A 15,729-nucleotide genomic window follows, 5' to 3' on the forward strand; every position below is an offset into this window, starting at 1 on the left:
TTTTGAAAAGCAGATCATGGAGGAAAAGGCGGAGCTTTGTGCGCTCAAACCAGCCCTGATTGGTCAAAATTATGTTGATCGCTTGGTGAAACGTACAATCCAAAAAATGGGCTCGCCCTCTTTTCCGTGGAAACTTTTTTACACAAGTGCTCCACTTGTGAAATAAAACAGAATTTACCCAAACATTAATCTGGTTTGAAATTAATGCGCAACATGCTGCATTAAAATCGACTTTTAAAATCTGGTTTTAGAATCAGCGCTACTGAACACGCCTCTTCTGTGTCACTGTGCCACCTTTTGGCTATTAACAACGTCAATCAAAACCATTTCGTCCAATCCGCTTAATGTTTTCTATCTTGACAGGAAATGCTTCAATTTGCGGAGTTTCGTTCCAAACTATCATCCGACGTAATGCAGTTTTCAAGAACAATTTGAAGGTACAAAATACATTTTATCCTTTTAAACATTACTACTGTAGGGTGCTAGAAATGTCAAATGGCATTCATGTTAAATTTTCTCAGCGCAATCTCAGCAATCTGCCTACAAGTTACTTTGACCTTGTTTCGTTTTATGCGGTAAAATGGGTGCAAAACATTGCTGCTTGGGGTCACCATGTCAGCTTTAAAGTATACAGTATTAGTAAATATATAGTGGATAAAATAAAACTTCCCATCATGCCTTTTGGTATGAACGAATAAATACATAAATAAACAAACAAATAAACGAACATAATCCCAACTCATTTTTATTTATACAGCACCTTCAGAACAGCTGTAACAAAGCGCTTTACAGCATTAACACTAATACAATACTGTTTACTTGTACTTGTATCTCTCTCTCTTTTATTCCCCCTACGGAAATTCCAGGGGTAAACTTGATCAAGCTGGTGAACGCAATGAAGGTAGTATCCTTCCTGGTGGTTGTCTATGTGACAGTGCCACTCACCATCTACCTGTGCCCTTGGACACTGGATTATGCCATTTTTGCTCACTTGTGTAAGGACGATTTCCAACTTCATATCTATTAGCGATTTGATTTATTTTATTGTTTTTGTATGAATTACTTTTGTTCCATGTACAGTATATCACTTTGTAGACGGCAGTGGTTGTTTTCAAGTGCTCTACAAAAAAAAAGGGTTGAGTTAGTCCACTGCTAATAACAAAAATGCTAACCTTGTGCACTGTCATCTGTAGTGAGGCTTCCATATTTGGTGGATCTCAACCATCCAGAATATCTGCTTAACCACACGTGCAACTTCTACCTCGACCCGGAGGAGGGCGTCCGTGTGGGTGTATGGTAGCTACCACTAGCTTTTACAGAGTAGCAATACTTTAAAAAAAAAAATTTTAAAGCTCTGCACCTTCTGAAATTGTTTGTTTGCGTCTCCCCGAGGCACACGCTCCCTGCCAGCCAATGGGATGAGGCGGCAGGGAGAGGCCCCGAGTGGTACCGCAAGGCTCTGGGAGATGGAAGTCCTGTTATCATCTATCTCCATGGTAACGTGGGCACCAGGTAACTGTAGAGGCACTTCGATGCACCTTAAATGAGCCCGTAGTGAATTGCACGGGGTTTATGCACAGGCAACTCTGAAATCTGTTTTGGTTTTCAGGGCCAAAAATCACAGGGTGCAACTGGTGAAGGTTAGTTTTGAAATGGATCCTTCACATTTTTGTAACATTTCAGCTAATTTATGAATGGAATTTTGCAGATTTTAAGCTCCGCAGGATTTCACGTCTTGTCTTTGGACTACAGAGGTATGATCAGATTCACGATCTTGCCTCGTATTCACGTACTGTATCTGATGAGAACTGCTAAAACGTTAGCATGCTAACCTTTGCTATGCTAACATATTGCAAGCTAGCAACCCGAGTTGGCCTAATGAAAGCACCTCGAACGCTAACATGCTCAGAGTTGCTATCTTAGCATTTGAATAGCAAGATTGCAAAGTGAGTCACAAGGACTCAAGACAGATTGATAACAAAATAACGATTTAAATTCATCGTTAATTTCCATGACATCCTTATGGGAAACGGATTTTGTACGACGTAGGCTTTGGCGATTCGACAGGGGAGCCGAGCGAACGCGGGATGACCACAGACGCCTTCCACCTGTACACATGGGTGAAGCAGCACAGTGGGGGGTCTCTGGTGTGTCTGTGGGGGCACTCACTCGGTTCCGGGTAAGTTTCTCCTCGAAAATATTTTCATGGTCTAAGTGGCTCAAAGGGAGTTAGCGTTTTGTTTTGTTTTTCCTTGAAGGGTTGCGAGCAACACGGCTGTAAAAGTGCAAGAGCAAGGTGGGTTTTGAGTCATCATTTGACATCAGGCACTACCGAAAAAAAAATACTCAGCCACTCAATCATGATGCAGTTTGGATGCCTAAATATCGGAAGAAGGCGTAAAAGACAAGAGAATGACTAAAGTTTAGAGCTCTTCATAAAAGAAGCTACAAATTTAAAAAAAATATATATTTACAAATATATTTATAAATATTTTTTATATATATTTATATATATATATATATAAATATATATTTTTATATATATTTAAATATATATTTATAATTTTTTTTTTTTTTTACCAGGTTCCATCATGGACGCCTTAATTCTCGAGGCTCCGTTCACAAATATCGGCGAGGTCGTTGTCGACTTTCCTCTGGCTAAGGTGAGATCAATTTGCGATCGTTTACAGCTCGTTTGCGCGTGCGTTCACACCAACCCGTAATCGTGTCCAAATATGTAGCGCAGCTCTACACGTTCCTTCCGGGCTTCGAACTCTTCCTGTGGAACACTTTGGAGAAGAACAAGATGATTTTTGCGAACGAAGACAAGTGAGTTGATGAATTCATTGACAGAATTGACGTTTTGTTTCTTGACACTCCGGGTTGGAGTTTCATGTAAAACAAAACAAAGAATTATAAACATTGTACATTTAAATATAAGAAATGTTTTCTTTTATGTACATGGTCAGCTTAATGCTTAGCACCCACTGAAAAAAAAAAAATCTGTTCAGTTTAAAGGTGCTGACCTGTCCGTTGCTCATTCTGCACGCCGAGGACGACGACATGATTCCGTATCGCATGGGTCAAAAGGTACAACAATTTTTTTCATTCAAGCGGATATGATGAGCCCCCCCCCCCATCCCCTCCCTCTAATCCTTTGGATTTCCCTTCCAGCTGTACCAGATTTCATCGCGCACGCACAGGGAGCTAAGCAAAGAAATTCCGTTGGAAATGATCTCCTACCCGGCGACTCGCGGATTCTCCCACAATGACATCTACTTGGATCCCGACCTGGCCACGTCGGTGGGGTGAGAACGAGAACTTTTCGATGCGAGTGTCCCGATATGAAAGGCGGATGAAAGGCAATATTCCTTTTGCTTCTCGTCACAGCGATTTTCTGCGGAAGCTACGAGGGTAGCGTGACCGTCCCACATCAGCACATGGAACGCACAGCTGCACTACTCTCCTCCTTTTTTTTCTGTACAGCAGTACAGTTTTTTTTTCACTGTTATACAATTGTGTTCAAAAGGTTACACACCCTGGCAGGATTTTTTTTTTTAGATTCCGCCCAAAACATTTCTTTTATTTTTTTAATGAGATTTAAATTGCACGTGAGAATGACACAATCAGATTATTATAATTTTTTTATTTTAATTAAATAAATTAATTAAATCTGGTTCGATTCCAGCTCCGGCCTCCCTGTGTGGAGTTTGCATGTTCTCCCCGGGCCTGCGTGGGTTTTCTCCGGGTGCTCCGGTTTCCTCCCACATTCCAAAAACATGCGTGGCAGGCTGATTGTGGTTAGCACGTCGGCTTCACAGTGCAGAGGTACCGGGTTCGATTCCAGCTCCGGCCTCCCTGTGTGGAGTTTGCATGTTCTCCCCCGGGCTTGCGTGGCTTTTCTCCGGGTGCTCCGGTTTCCTCCCACATTCCAAAAACATGCATGGCAGGCTGATTGGACGCTCTAAATTGTCCCTAGGTGTGAGTGTGAGCGCGGATGGTTGTTCGTCTCTGTGTGCCCTGTGATTGGCTGGCAACCGATTCAGGGTGTCCCCCGCCTACTGCCCGGAGACAGCTGGGATAGGCTCCAGCACCCCACCCCCCCCCGCGACCCTAGTGAGGATCAAGCGGCTCGGAAGATTTTTTTTTTAATAACTTGAATAAGTCTGCCCCAAATACTGTTCGACGGTATCTCTTACCTTGAAAATATGCAGGTGCCACGTTCTTGGCCCGGAATGTTAAAATATAATTTTTCAAGTCAAAAGTCAAAGCAGCGCCATGCAATGTGCAATGGTAGCCAACAAACTGCTTTACTGCAACAGATGAATGTGAGGTGAAGGAAAAAAAAAATAAAAAATAAGAAGAAGCCGCTAGTCGTTTTTTCCCCCAACACCTGAGATTTTAATGTGAACACTGGGTAGGAAAACACTGAAGAAAAAAATTGTGTGGTGAAGTTGGTAACTCGGATTCAGTTTTTTTAGCCTAGCACCCCCCCCCCCTTTGCGTGAGTGAATACATTTTATAAATGCCTTGTGGAAAATGCTGTAACAGACACAAGAACAAGGAAATAAAGTTTTTTCCAAGGTAAAGCGACGTGAGGGCTCTTACTGATTTTCTCTTGGGGCGGGGGGGGGCTGTTAGTGAACCAAACCGAGGCCGCTTTTACATTTTCTTAAGCTCACGGGCAGTCTTCTCGAAGGCCTCTCGGGGCTCGCTGGGCGGGGGGATCTTGAGGTCGGTGGGCTCCACCCCCCACACCTCCGTGGCGTACTCGGCGATGGTTCGGTCGCTGGAGAATTTTCCCGTCGCCGCGATGTTCTTCACCACCATCTTGGTCCACTCTTTCGGATTCTGGAAAGAAAAACGGCAGTCAGGTATGCAAAGCTTGCAACCCCCCCCGAGTTCATTTTAGAGATCCAACGATGAGAACAATTCACGCGCTCCACATTACCTGATAGAGTTTGCTGACTTTCTCTTGACATTTCAAGTACGCTTCAAAGTCGGCAAATACTTTGAACCTGGAAAGTGACGCATGGAAATTTGATTTTCCAAAAAATGAGTTGTTTTGTTTTTTTCAAAGAGTCAATTTTTTTTGTTTGCAACCTACCGGTCGTATTTAAAGAGCATTTCGGTCAAATCATTGAATAAATCTGGATTTTTAGGGCTGAAGAAGCCACTCGTGATCTGGTCCATCACTTGTTTCAGCTCTGGGATCTTGTTGTAGTAAGACATGGCGTCATAGCTGAAAGAAAACGTCAAATATAAAAAAAAAAAATCAAGTCAGAAACGGAGAATCTTTGGCGGGGGCTTTCAAGGGGGGGTCTACCCGTTTTTGTCCATCTCGGCCACGTCTTGCACTCTCATGCCGAAGATGAAGAGGTTGTCCACGCCGGCCTCCTCGGCCATCTCCACGTTGGCGCCGTCCATGGTGCCGATGGTGAGCGCACCGTTCAGCATGAACTTCATGTTGCCTGTGCCCGACGCCTCGGTGCCCGCCGTCGAGATTTGCTCCGACAGGTCTGTGGCCGGGATCACTGACCGACAAAACACACGCAAAAAGGGAAGAACTATATCAGGGTGCCATCAAATAACTTTTAGAACAGCGACATCTATGGGCAAAATGTTAGGAACACCTACGAGTGTATGACAAATACGAATTAAAAGAAAAGAGAAACCTTTCTCGGCCAGGGAGACTCTGTAGTTCTCCAAGAAGATGACTTTGAGCTTGCTTCCCACCACGGGGTCGTTGTTGACCACGGCGGCCACGGACGTGATCAACTTGATGATCTTCTTCGCCATGTGGTACCCAGGAGCGGCCTGCAGAGGGCGACAGCGGCTCACATAATTCTGCGTGTGCGTGTGTGTGTGCGTGATGTTTGCAGTGTGAACCTTTCCCCCGATGATCACGGTTCGAGGTACGAAAGGCGCAGAAGGGTTCTTTTTGATGCCTGTGGGACAAGAGACAAATTATTATGAGTGTGACCGATAAACTTAGCATCATTTATGCAGCTAAATGAGTGCATAAAAGCCCGATCAATCTAGGTTGGTTGATAATCTATCCATCCATATTCCGAAAGTTTTATCCTCACAAGGGTCGCAGGTCGCAGGGGATGTTTTTTTTTTTGGGGGGGGGGGGGGGTTGTTTCATAGGTTAGTGATTTATGTTCATATTTGACACGTTCAAATACGTAACAATAAGGATAGCTCCACAGTTTTATCCAAAGCTGTGATTTGTCTGGGTTCATCACAGCTCTTCCATTTCCTATGTTTTTATGATTTAATGTCCTGTTTTTATATGATATCTTGCTTACCAATTTTTACATTGCATTTTCTTATTGTCTGTACAGTGTCCTTGGGTGGCATGAAAGGTGCTTTTAAATAAAATTATTATTATTATTCATTCATTCATTCATTCATTCATTCATTCATCTTCCGAGCCGCTTGATCCTCACTAGGGTCGCGGGGGGTGCTGGAGCCTATCCCAGCTGTCTTCGGGCAGTAGGCGGGGGACACCCTGAATCGGTTGCCAGCCAATCACAGGGCACACAGAAACGAACAACCAATCGCACTCACATTCACACCAAGGGACAATTTTTAGAGTGTCCAATCAGCCTGCCACGCATGTTTTTGGAATGTGGGAGGAAATCCGAGCACCCGGAGAAAAGCCACGCAAGCCCGGGGAGAACATGCAAACTCCACACAGGGAGGCCGGAGCTGGAATCGAACCCGGTACCTCCGCACTGTGAAGCCGACGTGCTAACCACTCGACTACCGGGCCGCCCATATATATATATATATATATATATATATATATATATATATATATATATATATATTTTTTTTTTAATGACTGATTGAAAAGACTGAGGACAAACACAAAGTGTTATACACAATCCGTTATCCACGGTCAAAATTTTCAGGGATTTCAACGTCTATGCCGATGATCTAATATCTTTATCTAAAGCGGGTTTTCATCTTACATCTTCCTTTTGACCTTTCTGGATTATTCAGTATTCAGCAGATGAATGTGTAGCTTTAGCCGTAGCCTGAGCATTTGGGACAAGTCGTGTTTGCATGTCATCATTAAAAAAAAATAATAATAAATTGCTGACAACTGCAGTACAAGTCAATTCCTGCAAAGAAATGAAGTCAAATATGAATTGAGCCACCACCACTAAGGTTCATTAATTATATGTTACATAATATCAACAAAGCGAAAGTGTGTGTGTGTGTGTGTGTGTGTGCGGTCCTAGTGTCACACACAAGCCAGCGGAAAAATCTCAGTGCACATCGACAAGCATGCGTTTGTTTGGACTTGCAGGAGTGTTTTGACGCGATGGGGGTGGGGCGGGGGGGGGGGGGGCACAACAACAACAACGTGTCTGCGAGTCGCGTACGCACGGTTGTACATGGTGACGATGTGCAGGCAGTTGAGCAGCTGCCGCTTGTACTCGTGGATCCTCTTCACGTGCACGTCGAACATGGACGCCGCGTTGATCCTCACCCGGTACTCCTTCTCCAGGTACTGCGCAAACTTCACCTTGTTGTCCTGAGTGTCACGCAGGCAACGACACGGATACGAATACACACACACACACACACACACACACACCGTAAATATACTGTATATTCACATACAGTGCGCATGTATGAACACATAAACGCATTCACGTGTATACACACACACACACACTTGATTTAGGTGCACATTGGGCTTGTCGCGACAACGCACATTAATTACTGAAGACTGCAATTAAAAAGCAGCCAAGTTTGTGCGGCAGGAGTTGCGCAATCTGCGTCGGAGCTTGCAGAACATACACAAACCAAATAGCCATAACATTAGGTACACGACAACGCGAGCTGTTGCGCGTGCGCGGGGAAGACGCGTGCGTCGACTCCAGTCAGCGTGTTGAAGGGGGGGGGGGGGGGGGGGTACCGTACATTATAAGGTTGGCAAGGACCTCACTTACTCAGGCTATTCGAGACTGCTTAAACTTTTTAAAGCCATGCACAGATTACAATTCATAAGAACGAGCGCTGGTGCGCTACTTTAAATGAGTGAACGACGGTCGCCTTGCCATCGGCGTGCAGTTATAAAAGCACCTGTTTCACTTTGGAGACATCCCGGATGAAAGCGGCATTGTCCACCAAGTCGTTGAGCTGCCGCAGTTGGCTGAGGTCCTTAACGTAGTCCTCGCCGATCACCTGAACGGGGAAGACGGGTGGAAGATATTATTTATGGAAAATAAATAAACACATTTTTAAAGTAATTAATTAATTAAGTCCATCCATCCATCCATTTTCTGAACCGCTTAATCCTCACTAGGGTCGCGGGGGGTGCTGGAGCCTATCCCAGCCGTCTTCGGGCAGTAGGCGGGGGACACCCTGAATCAGTTGCCAGCCAATCGCAGGGCACACAGAGACGAACAACCATCCACGCTCACAATCACACCTAGGGACAATTTAGAGCGTCCAATCAGCCTGCCACGCATGTTTTTGGAATGTGGGAGGAAATCCGAGCACCCGGAGAAAAGCCACGCAAGCCCGGGGAGAACATGCAAACTCCACACAGGGAGGCCGGAGCTGGAATCGAACCCGGTACCGCTGCACTGTGAAGCCGACGTGCTAACCACTGGACTACCGGGCCGCCTCTAATTAATTAAGTGATTAATTAATTAGTTAATTAATTAATTCAAACCTCGGCAATGAGCTCGGCCAGGCCAGGGTTGCACAGCAGCAGCCAGCGTCTGGGAGTGATGCCGTTGGTCTTGTTCTGGAACTTCTTTGGCTCCAGTTCGCTGAAGTTGCGGAATCTACAACATTGTGCAGCAGCAGCACAGTTAGAAACGAATCACGTTACAGAGTCTGCCTAGCAACAAGTGGCCGTAACAGGAGATGTGCAAATGTTGCGAGAGAGCGTGAGGAAACATTCGTGTGGGCCAAGGGCTGCGCAAATCGCACTCACGCGAATTTTTAAATCTGACATTATCAAAGGAAATTGCAATCAAGCGTTCGGGGAGGGGGCGGAGAGGGGGGGGGGGGGTTCACTCACACTTGGGTCTTGATTATGTCGGAGTGTATGCGAGCGACCCCGTTGACGGCGTGCGAGCCAACGATGCACAGGTGCGCCATGTTCACTCGCTTGTCTCCGTCCTCCTCGATCAGCGACATCTTCCTCAGCTTGTCCACGTTGTTGGGGAAGAGCGACGCGATCCTCTGCATGCGGGAACAAAAAAAAATAAAAAATAAAAGAAGTTTGGCCCGGTGTTAAAATTTCACTTCCTTTTCGCGCAACCCAATGGCCGTGACTTGATGACATTTTTTGGGTAGCTGTTCGAGTACGTTTTTTTTTTTAAAGTGGGATTAACTAACCGAATCAAACAGCCTGGACGCCTCTTGGAATTTTTTTTTTCTAGCAAGAAAAATCTCAATTTTTTGGGGGGGCTTTTATTCTGAAATTGTCCAAAAAGTTTCAAGCATACTGTAAGCAACAATTCAGTCATTTTCCGTTATTTGAATTAGTTCAATATTTTTTTTCGGATGCGTTATTTAATTATTTTGACATTTTTTTCCCCCCTAATATTTTTGTTTGCCTCATATTTGTGTTTGTTTTTAATATCATACGTTTTCTCATAATTTTGTACTTCTTTTTCCTATTATTTTTTTAAAAAATCATTTTTAAAAAAAAGTTTAGTAATTTCGTAATTTTTATTTTTTCTGATATTTATTTTATTTTACTATATTTAATGTGGGCAACAAAATTGATAAATTGATTTATTTTATATTTAATATGTATGTTTTTCTATTTTTTCATATATATTTGTCTATTTTTTTCTTATATTGTTGTATTTGCTGATAGTTTCGTTTTTTTCCGAATATGATTGTATTTTTTCCAAATGTGTTTATTTTTCCATCTGATAATTTTGTATTTTTCATCCTATTTTTTTTTTAATCATTTTTTTTTAATTTTGAAAACAAATTGGCGTAGAGATGAGCTGAACAGTCAAAACCGGGCACAGTTTGAATCAGTCGAAAATTGAAAAATAAAAAAACAATTCCTCTGAGGAAAGGCTGTAAAGTTCGCGTCGTTTTGCGTCGTGTTTTTGGTCACGTTTGTAGTCTTCTATTCTATTTTTTTTGTCGTGTGTGTGTGTGTGTGTGTGTGTGTGTGGCGCTCACATCCAAGTGGATCTGGTTGATCTGGTAGATGATCTGCAGATGTCGCGGCAGGAGAGTTTCCATCAGCTCCACGGGCCAGCGCTCCAGAGCCTCGGGGAGAACCGTGTGGTTGGTGTAGGCGAAGGTGCGCTTGGTCAGGTCCCAGGCCTGTTGGGGGGGGACGGAGTTGACATTTTTCTCAGCTGAGGAACACCGAAACCCTCGCGCGAACGTCCGGCGAGACTCACCACGTCCCAGTCAAGCTTCTCGACGTCCACAAAGATCCTCATCAACTCGGGGATAGCCATGGCCGGGTGGGTGTCGTTCAGCTGGATGGCAACCTGCAATCACAACAACTGTAAGATAAGATAAGATAAGATAAGATAAAATATCACTTTATTCGTCCCACACTGGGGAAATTTACAGCCTCCAGCAGCAAGAATGTATGTAGAAAGAAGAAAGATTAAATGCAATATGAACACAAAATGGATAAATCGCAGTACTATTTACAATTTTCCTTCACATCATTTAATTATTATTATTATTATGATTGTTATTTTTTATTCATCAGCCTGACAGCAGTCGGTAGGAAAGCTTCCTTGTTTAACAAATGTAGTTTCCGTTATTTGAATTAGTTCAACATTTTTTTTTCGTATGCGTTATTTAATTATTTTGTCTTTTTTTTCCCCCCTAATATTTTTTTTTGCCTCATATTTGTGTTTGTTTTTAATATCATGTTTTCTCATAATTTTGTACTTGTACTTTGTACTCCTATTATTTTTTTAAAAGTTTAGTAATTTCTTAATTGTTATTTTTTTCCGATATTTATTTTATTTTACCATTGGCTATATTTAACGTGGGCAACAAAATTGATAAATAATCGTTTGATTTATTTTTTTATAATATATTTTATATTTCATATTTATGTTTTTCTATTTTCCATTTTTTATATATATTTCTCCATTTTTTCTTACATTGTTGTATTTGCTGACAGTTTCGTATTTTTCCGAATTTTATTGTATTTTTTTCAAATGCGTTTATTTTTCCATCTGATAATTTTGTATTTTTCATCCAATATTTTCTCCTCCAATTTTTTTCTTCTGAATATTTTTCACTCCCGTCTACTATTTTTCGGCGCATTTTTTCCCTCTTAATTTTAATAATTTTATGATTTATTTTTGGCACGCCCTAAAACATTTAGGAAAGACTGTCCTATCCTTTCATTTCTACTTGAAACTTGATGCAAAGGCTAAACAGTAAAGGCGCTTCCTGTTTGAGGGCTCACTTTATCGGGGAAGCTGTCGAAGGACGTGCGTCCGGGCGTCCCCTTCTTGGTGGTCTTGAAGCGACGGATGATGTCCTGCAGGGTGGCGGCCACCACAAAGTACTCCTGCTTCAGACGCAGCTCTTTGCCCTCGAAAAACTAAACACACACACACACGCAGAAAGGACATTTCATTTCACACTTCTTAAAGACACAGTGGCACCTTCATGCTTACGTTGTCATTGGGGTAGAGCACTCGGGAAATGTTCTCCGCCAGATTGCGGTCCAAGACGGCCTGGATGTAATCTCCCACATTAACTGTGTAGACACACACGCGCGACGTCGGTTTGATGCAACGTGTTCTCTTTCTCCACAAAGAGACAGGAAACGGTCTTGCTGAAGTAACAGGACGCTCACAGTCTCTCAGGTTGAAGTCGTTGGGCGCGCGAGCGGACCACAAACGCATCGTGTTGACCGTGTTGTTCATGTAGCCCGGGATGGGCGTGTCGTACGGCATCGCCAGAACCACCTAAAGGGGTCGACCATGCGCATAAGATGAAGTTGCAGGCCCCCCCCCCCCGCCCCTCCAAGTTGCCATTAAAAACCAGAGTCACACTTTTTATCAAAGAGTAAATATGCGCGACACAGATACCTGCGTGTCGATCCACTTGGTGCCATCCTTGGTCTCTTCCACGCGTCCGTAGAAGTGAACGGGCAGCATGTACTCGGGGCGGGCCTTCTCCCAGGGGTTGCCGTGACGCAGCCAATCGTCTGCCTCCTCCACCTGCATGAGCGACGAAGAGGACGATGTCGGACGCTGATGTTACGCCACTAAAAAAAATACATTGTGAAGTTTTCTCCCGGTTTTTTTTTGCATTTATTTGTACAAATGTTTTACAAATTTATTTTCTTCAAACGCGTTTACTGTGTCGTCTAATTTGTTTCACGAAATACTAAGGTATTATTTGATAATTTTGAGGCAAGGGGGGTGTAGCAAATTTCCATTATTTTCTTAATATCTGTCTGGTTATGGCGGCCCGGTAGTCCAGTGGTTAGCACGTTGGTTTCACAGTGCAGAGGTACCGGGTTCGATTCCAGCTCCGGCCTCCCTGTGTGGAGTTTGTATGTTCTGCGTGGGTTTTCTCCGGGTGCTCCGGTTTCCTCCCACATTCCAAAAACATGCGTGGAAGGCTGATTGAACACTCTAAATTGTCCCTAGGTGTGAGTGTGAGTGCGAATGGTGGTTCGTTTCTGTGTGCCCTGCGATTGGCTGGCAACCGATTCAGGGTGTCCCCCGCCTACTGCCCGAAAACAGCTGGGATAGGCTCCAGCACCCCCCCCGCGACCCTAGTGAGGATCAAGCGGCTCGGAAGATGAATGAATGAATGAATGTCTGGTTATCTTTGATTCTTTCTTCTCATATTTCTTTTCAAATAATTTCGGGTATTTCCCCACCCCAGCTTTTGCAAATACGTTTCTATTTTTGCAAATACGTTTCTATTTTTCTGCAAATATTTAGAGTTAAATCATTTTGCTAATCCGGACAAAAGTGCATGTTTGCACTGGAGGCTTGAACTGCAAATAAGCAGGAATCCAAAAGGGCAAAAAAAAAAAAAAAGATTTTCTGTCTGCCTTGCTTCGAACAGCCACGTTGGCGGTAATGATTAGCTTGTGCTGCATAGCGACCTACTCCACTTTGGCCCCATGCCTGATTTCGTAATAATAATAATACGAAAAATCAAAGAAACTGATTAGAGCTGCACTCTGAACCGCTGGTTTGGTTTTACAGACCTGCCAGCCATCCCTAATTTTCTGGTTAAAGATTCCGTATTCGTAGCGGATGCCGTAACCATACGCCGCCAGTCCCAGAGTGGCCATGGAGTCCAGGAAGCAAGCTGTTGGCAAACAAATGACATTTGTGAAACTGGTTGCTTCGTTTGGAATAAATGTTGTTAAAAAAAAAAATGCGACAACAACAAAGCCAAAGAAAATTTCACAAGTATGCCGGGTTTTTTTTAATGCTTTCACGCCCACTGAACTGAGCTCTTGTCTATGTATGATGTATCAAAATTGATATCGCCATGTATCGTGATATTGTATCGACATGGCCACATTATCACGATCATCAACATGAATAGAAATGTAACATATCGATGAAACGTATCATATCAATATTGTGATGTAGCAAATTAATATACAACACCTCATATTGACATTACAATCAATCACATTTCCATTGTATCATATCACACCAATATCACCGCGTATCATGTCATTCTGACAATGCATTGCATCAATATCGGTACGCGTTGTCCCGATATTGCAACGTTTCTACCAATATCAAAATGTATCACATCAATAGCTGAAAGTAGCACATCGATATTGCATTATTATTAGGATGTATCGCACTGATTGTATTGATATCATCGGGTCATATTGATATCATGACGTATCATATCGATATCTTGATTTAGCATATTAATATTGCAAGGCGTCATTTCAATACTACCACAGTATTCTAAAGCCTTTGCAAATTATATCACACAGTATCGTATCAATAACGCAATGTAATGTACCAATGCTGCGATGCGTTGTACCGATACTGCAATGCATTATCATGATACCACTATTTTTGTACCGATATTGTTTTATACCATGTTTGCTGTAAAGTGACACGAGTCAACTCTAACCAGACGGCCCTCTTATCATGGGTTCACGCTCTTAAGTCAAAGCTGGAAAAAAAATTGGACGGCTCTTATCTCAAGGCGCCGCTATACAAGCGTCTATTGCAACACGTCTGTCTGGCTTGTGTTCACGATATTTGTTATCGTTTGTCTTTCCGGAAGCACCTTCAACCTTCTTCTACCTGCAAGTCTGCCCAGGCCTCCGTTGCCCAGACCCGCATCCTCCTCGACCTCCTCCAGCTCCTCCATGTCCAGGCCAAGCTACGCGGCACACACAAACACAGCATGCTAACAAACACATGCTGCGCTGGTATGCAAATGAGCCAGTCCGACCTGGTAGATGGCTTCGTCGCAGGCATTTTGCAAACCCAGGTTGATCATGGTGTTCTGCAGTGTGCGGCCCATGTAGAACTCCAGGGACAGGTAGTACACTCTCTGCACGCAGTCACACGAAAGGGAAAGGTTGGAGGTACGGCGAAAGGCAAGCCACAATGTGCAAGCGTGTACATGTCAATCAACTCGGGATTATCAACTGGGGTGAGGGGAAAAAATATGGATAATGTGATGTTTGTCATGCATAGCATGCATAAATAAGATAAGAATAAAGGATATCTTATCTTATTTATTTTGTAAGTATTTTTTTGTATTCATTCATCTTGAAATGTTTCAGCTCATTTTAAATGCACAGATTTTTTTTTCCCCCTCAGGATGTTTTTGATCCATTTTTTTCACTCTTACCAATATCCATACCTCTAGTACTTGTCAATATCTAACATTTTATGTCACAGCATGACAAAACGTCTGTGAACTACACATAACACATTAAAAATATTATCTTGGAATTAGCAGGTTTTGAGTTACTGTAGACTATAATTGATTAATTACAAAAGAAAAAAAACAGCAGCACTCACAATAAACTTTGATGTCAAGTAGGGGGCCACAAAATATCATCTGATGGACCACAAATGGCTTTAAATTTGATATCTTGATAAATGATAAATAATATAATTTTAAAATGAGAATAATTTTAAATGAACACATGCAGGTGACCCCAATGAAGTGTCCAGAGAGTGAGTGATACAGTTAGTTAGTTAGTTAGTTGGTCGATCGTACTTTATTGCGCGTACCTTGGGGTCGGCCTCATAGTAGAACTGCTGCGTCCGGATCCAGCGGCCCACCAGGTGGTCGCGGACAGTGTGCGCCAAGGCGAAGTAGTAGTCCCGCGGCGTCGCGATGTTACGGTCCTTGACCAGTGTGAAGTGCAGGTGGCGGTTGAAGCCCTTCTTCAGCTCGGCGACGTTTTCCACGCCCACAATGCCGCGAATGCTGATCTGCTTGCGCTTTTCCTGGTCGCTCAGCGGGGTGGCCATGATTTTGCCGGGTTGTCTGTCCGCCTGGAGTAAGTGTCAAGTCAGGGGTTGCTGCTGTCTTGTCGCTCGGCGGGTGGTCCGACAGCGAGTGGCGTTTCTGGAGTTGAGGAAGTCAACTCTTCCCTTGGTAGGCGGGGTCAGGGAGGGCGTGTCTCTTTAAGGAAGTACAAAGCATCGCCTCTTCCACTTTGGCTCTTCCTCGATTTTAAGCCAATCAACTTTCAGCAAATCACGTGAAGACTTTGCGTGATAT

At 43.4% G+C, this 15,729-nt stretch overlaps 2 protein-coding genes across 2 annotated transcripts; one reads left to right on the forward strand and one right to left on the reverse strand.

Moving 5' to 3' along the window:
* The first annotated feature begins 291 nt into the window (after window positions 1–291).
* LOC127615099 (lysophosphatidylserine lipase ABHD12-like) lies at window positions 292–3,643 on the forward strand. Its single transcript, XM_052086650.1, has 13 exons — window positions 292–437; window positions 867–995; window positions 1,194–1,296; window positions 1,393–1,512; window positions 1,610–1,640; window positions 1,709–1,754; window positions 2,050–2,179; window positions 2,259–2,296; window positions 2,584–2,663; window positions 2,747–2,829; window positions 3,012–3,090; window positions 3,175–3,308; window positions 3,391–3,643. The coding sequence occupies exons 2-13, from the start codon at window positions 896–898 to the stop codon at window positions 3,416–3,418; spliced, it is 972 nt and encodes a 323-aa protein (XP_051942610.1). The 5' UTR covers window positions 292–437; window positions 867–895; the 3' UTR covers window positions 3,419–3,643.
* A 743-nt stretch (window positions 3,644–4,386) lies between these two features.
* pygl (phosphorylase, glycogen, liver) lies at window positions 4,387–15,584 on the reverse strand. The gene is made up of 20 exons (XM_052086637.1): window positions 15,234–15,584; window positions 14,440–14,541; window positions 14,289–14,367; window positions 13,214–13,317; window positions 12,075–12,206; window positions 11,840–11,951; window positions 11,658–11,740; window positions 11,444–11,581; window positions 10,407–10,499; window positions 10,180–10,326; window positions 9,053–9,216; window positions 8,699–8,813; window positions 8,104–8,205; window positions 7,402–7,549; window positions 5,890–5,948; window positions 5,676–5,817; window positions 5,327–5,534; window positions 5,108–5,242; window positions 4,952–5,018; window positions 4,387–4,851 (listed from the first exon to the last, which is right to left on the reverse strand). The coding sequence occupies exons 1-20, from the start codon at window positions 15,474–15,476 to the stop codon at window positions 4,663–4,665; spliced, it is 2,562 nt and encodes an 853-aa protein (XP_051942597.1). The 5' UTR covers window positions 15,477–15,584; the 3' UTR covers window positions 4,387–4,662.
* Window positions 15,585–15,729: the final 145 nt, after the last annotated feature.

Source organism: Hippocampus zosterae, chromosome 14 (genome assembly GCF_025434085.1).
Source record: "Hippocampus zosterae strain Florida chromosome 14, ASM2543408v3, whole genome shotgun sequence".
NCBI lineage: Eukaryota > Metazoa > Chordata > Actinopteri > Syngnathiformes > Syngnathidae > Hippocampus > Hippocampus zosterae.

Coding starts and splice junctions, on each gene's coding strand:
- pygl (XM_052086637.1), bottom strand. CDS start 15,476: ATGGCCACCCCGCTGAGCGACCAGGAAAAGCGCAAGCAGATCAGCATT. Junction 9,217..10,179: donor TCAACCAGATCCACTTGGAT/GTGAGCGCCACA, acceptor TCCCGCATGCAG/AGGATCGCGTCGCTCTTCCC. Junction 5,019..5,107: donor ATGCTCTTTAAATACGACCG/GTAGGTTGCAAA, acceptor GTCACTTTCCAG/GTTCAAAGTATTTGCCGACT.
- LOC127615099 (XM_052086650.1), top strand. CDS start 896: ATGAAGGTAGTATCCTTCCTGGTGGTTGTCTATGTGACAGTGCCACTC. Junction 2,664..2,746: donor TCGACTTTCCTCTGGCTAAG/GTGAGATCAATT, acceptor TATGTAGCGCAG/CTCTACACGTTCCTTCCGGG. Junction 3,091..3,174: donor CGTATCGCATGGGTCAAAAG/GTACAACAATTT, acceptor TTTCCCTTCCAG/CTGTACCAGATTTCATCGCG.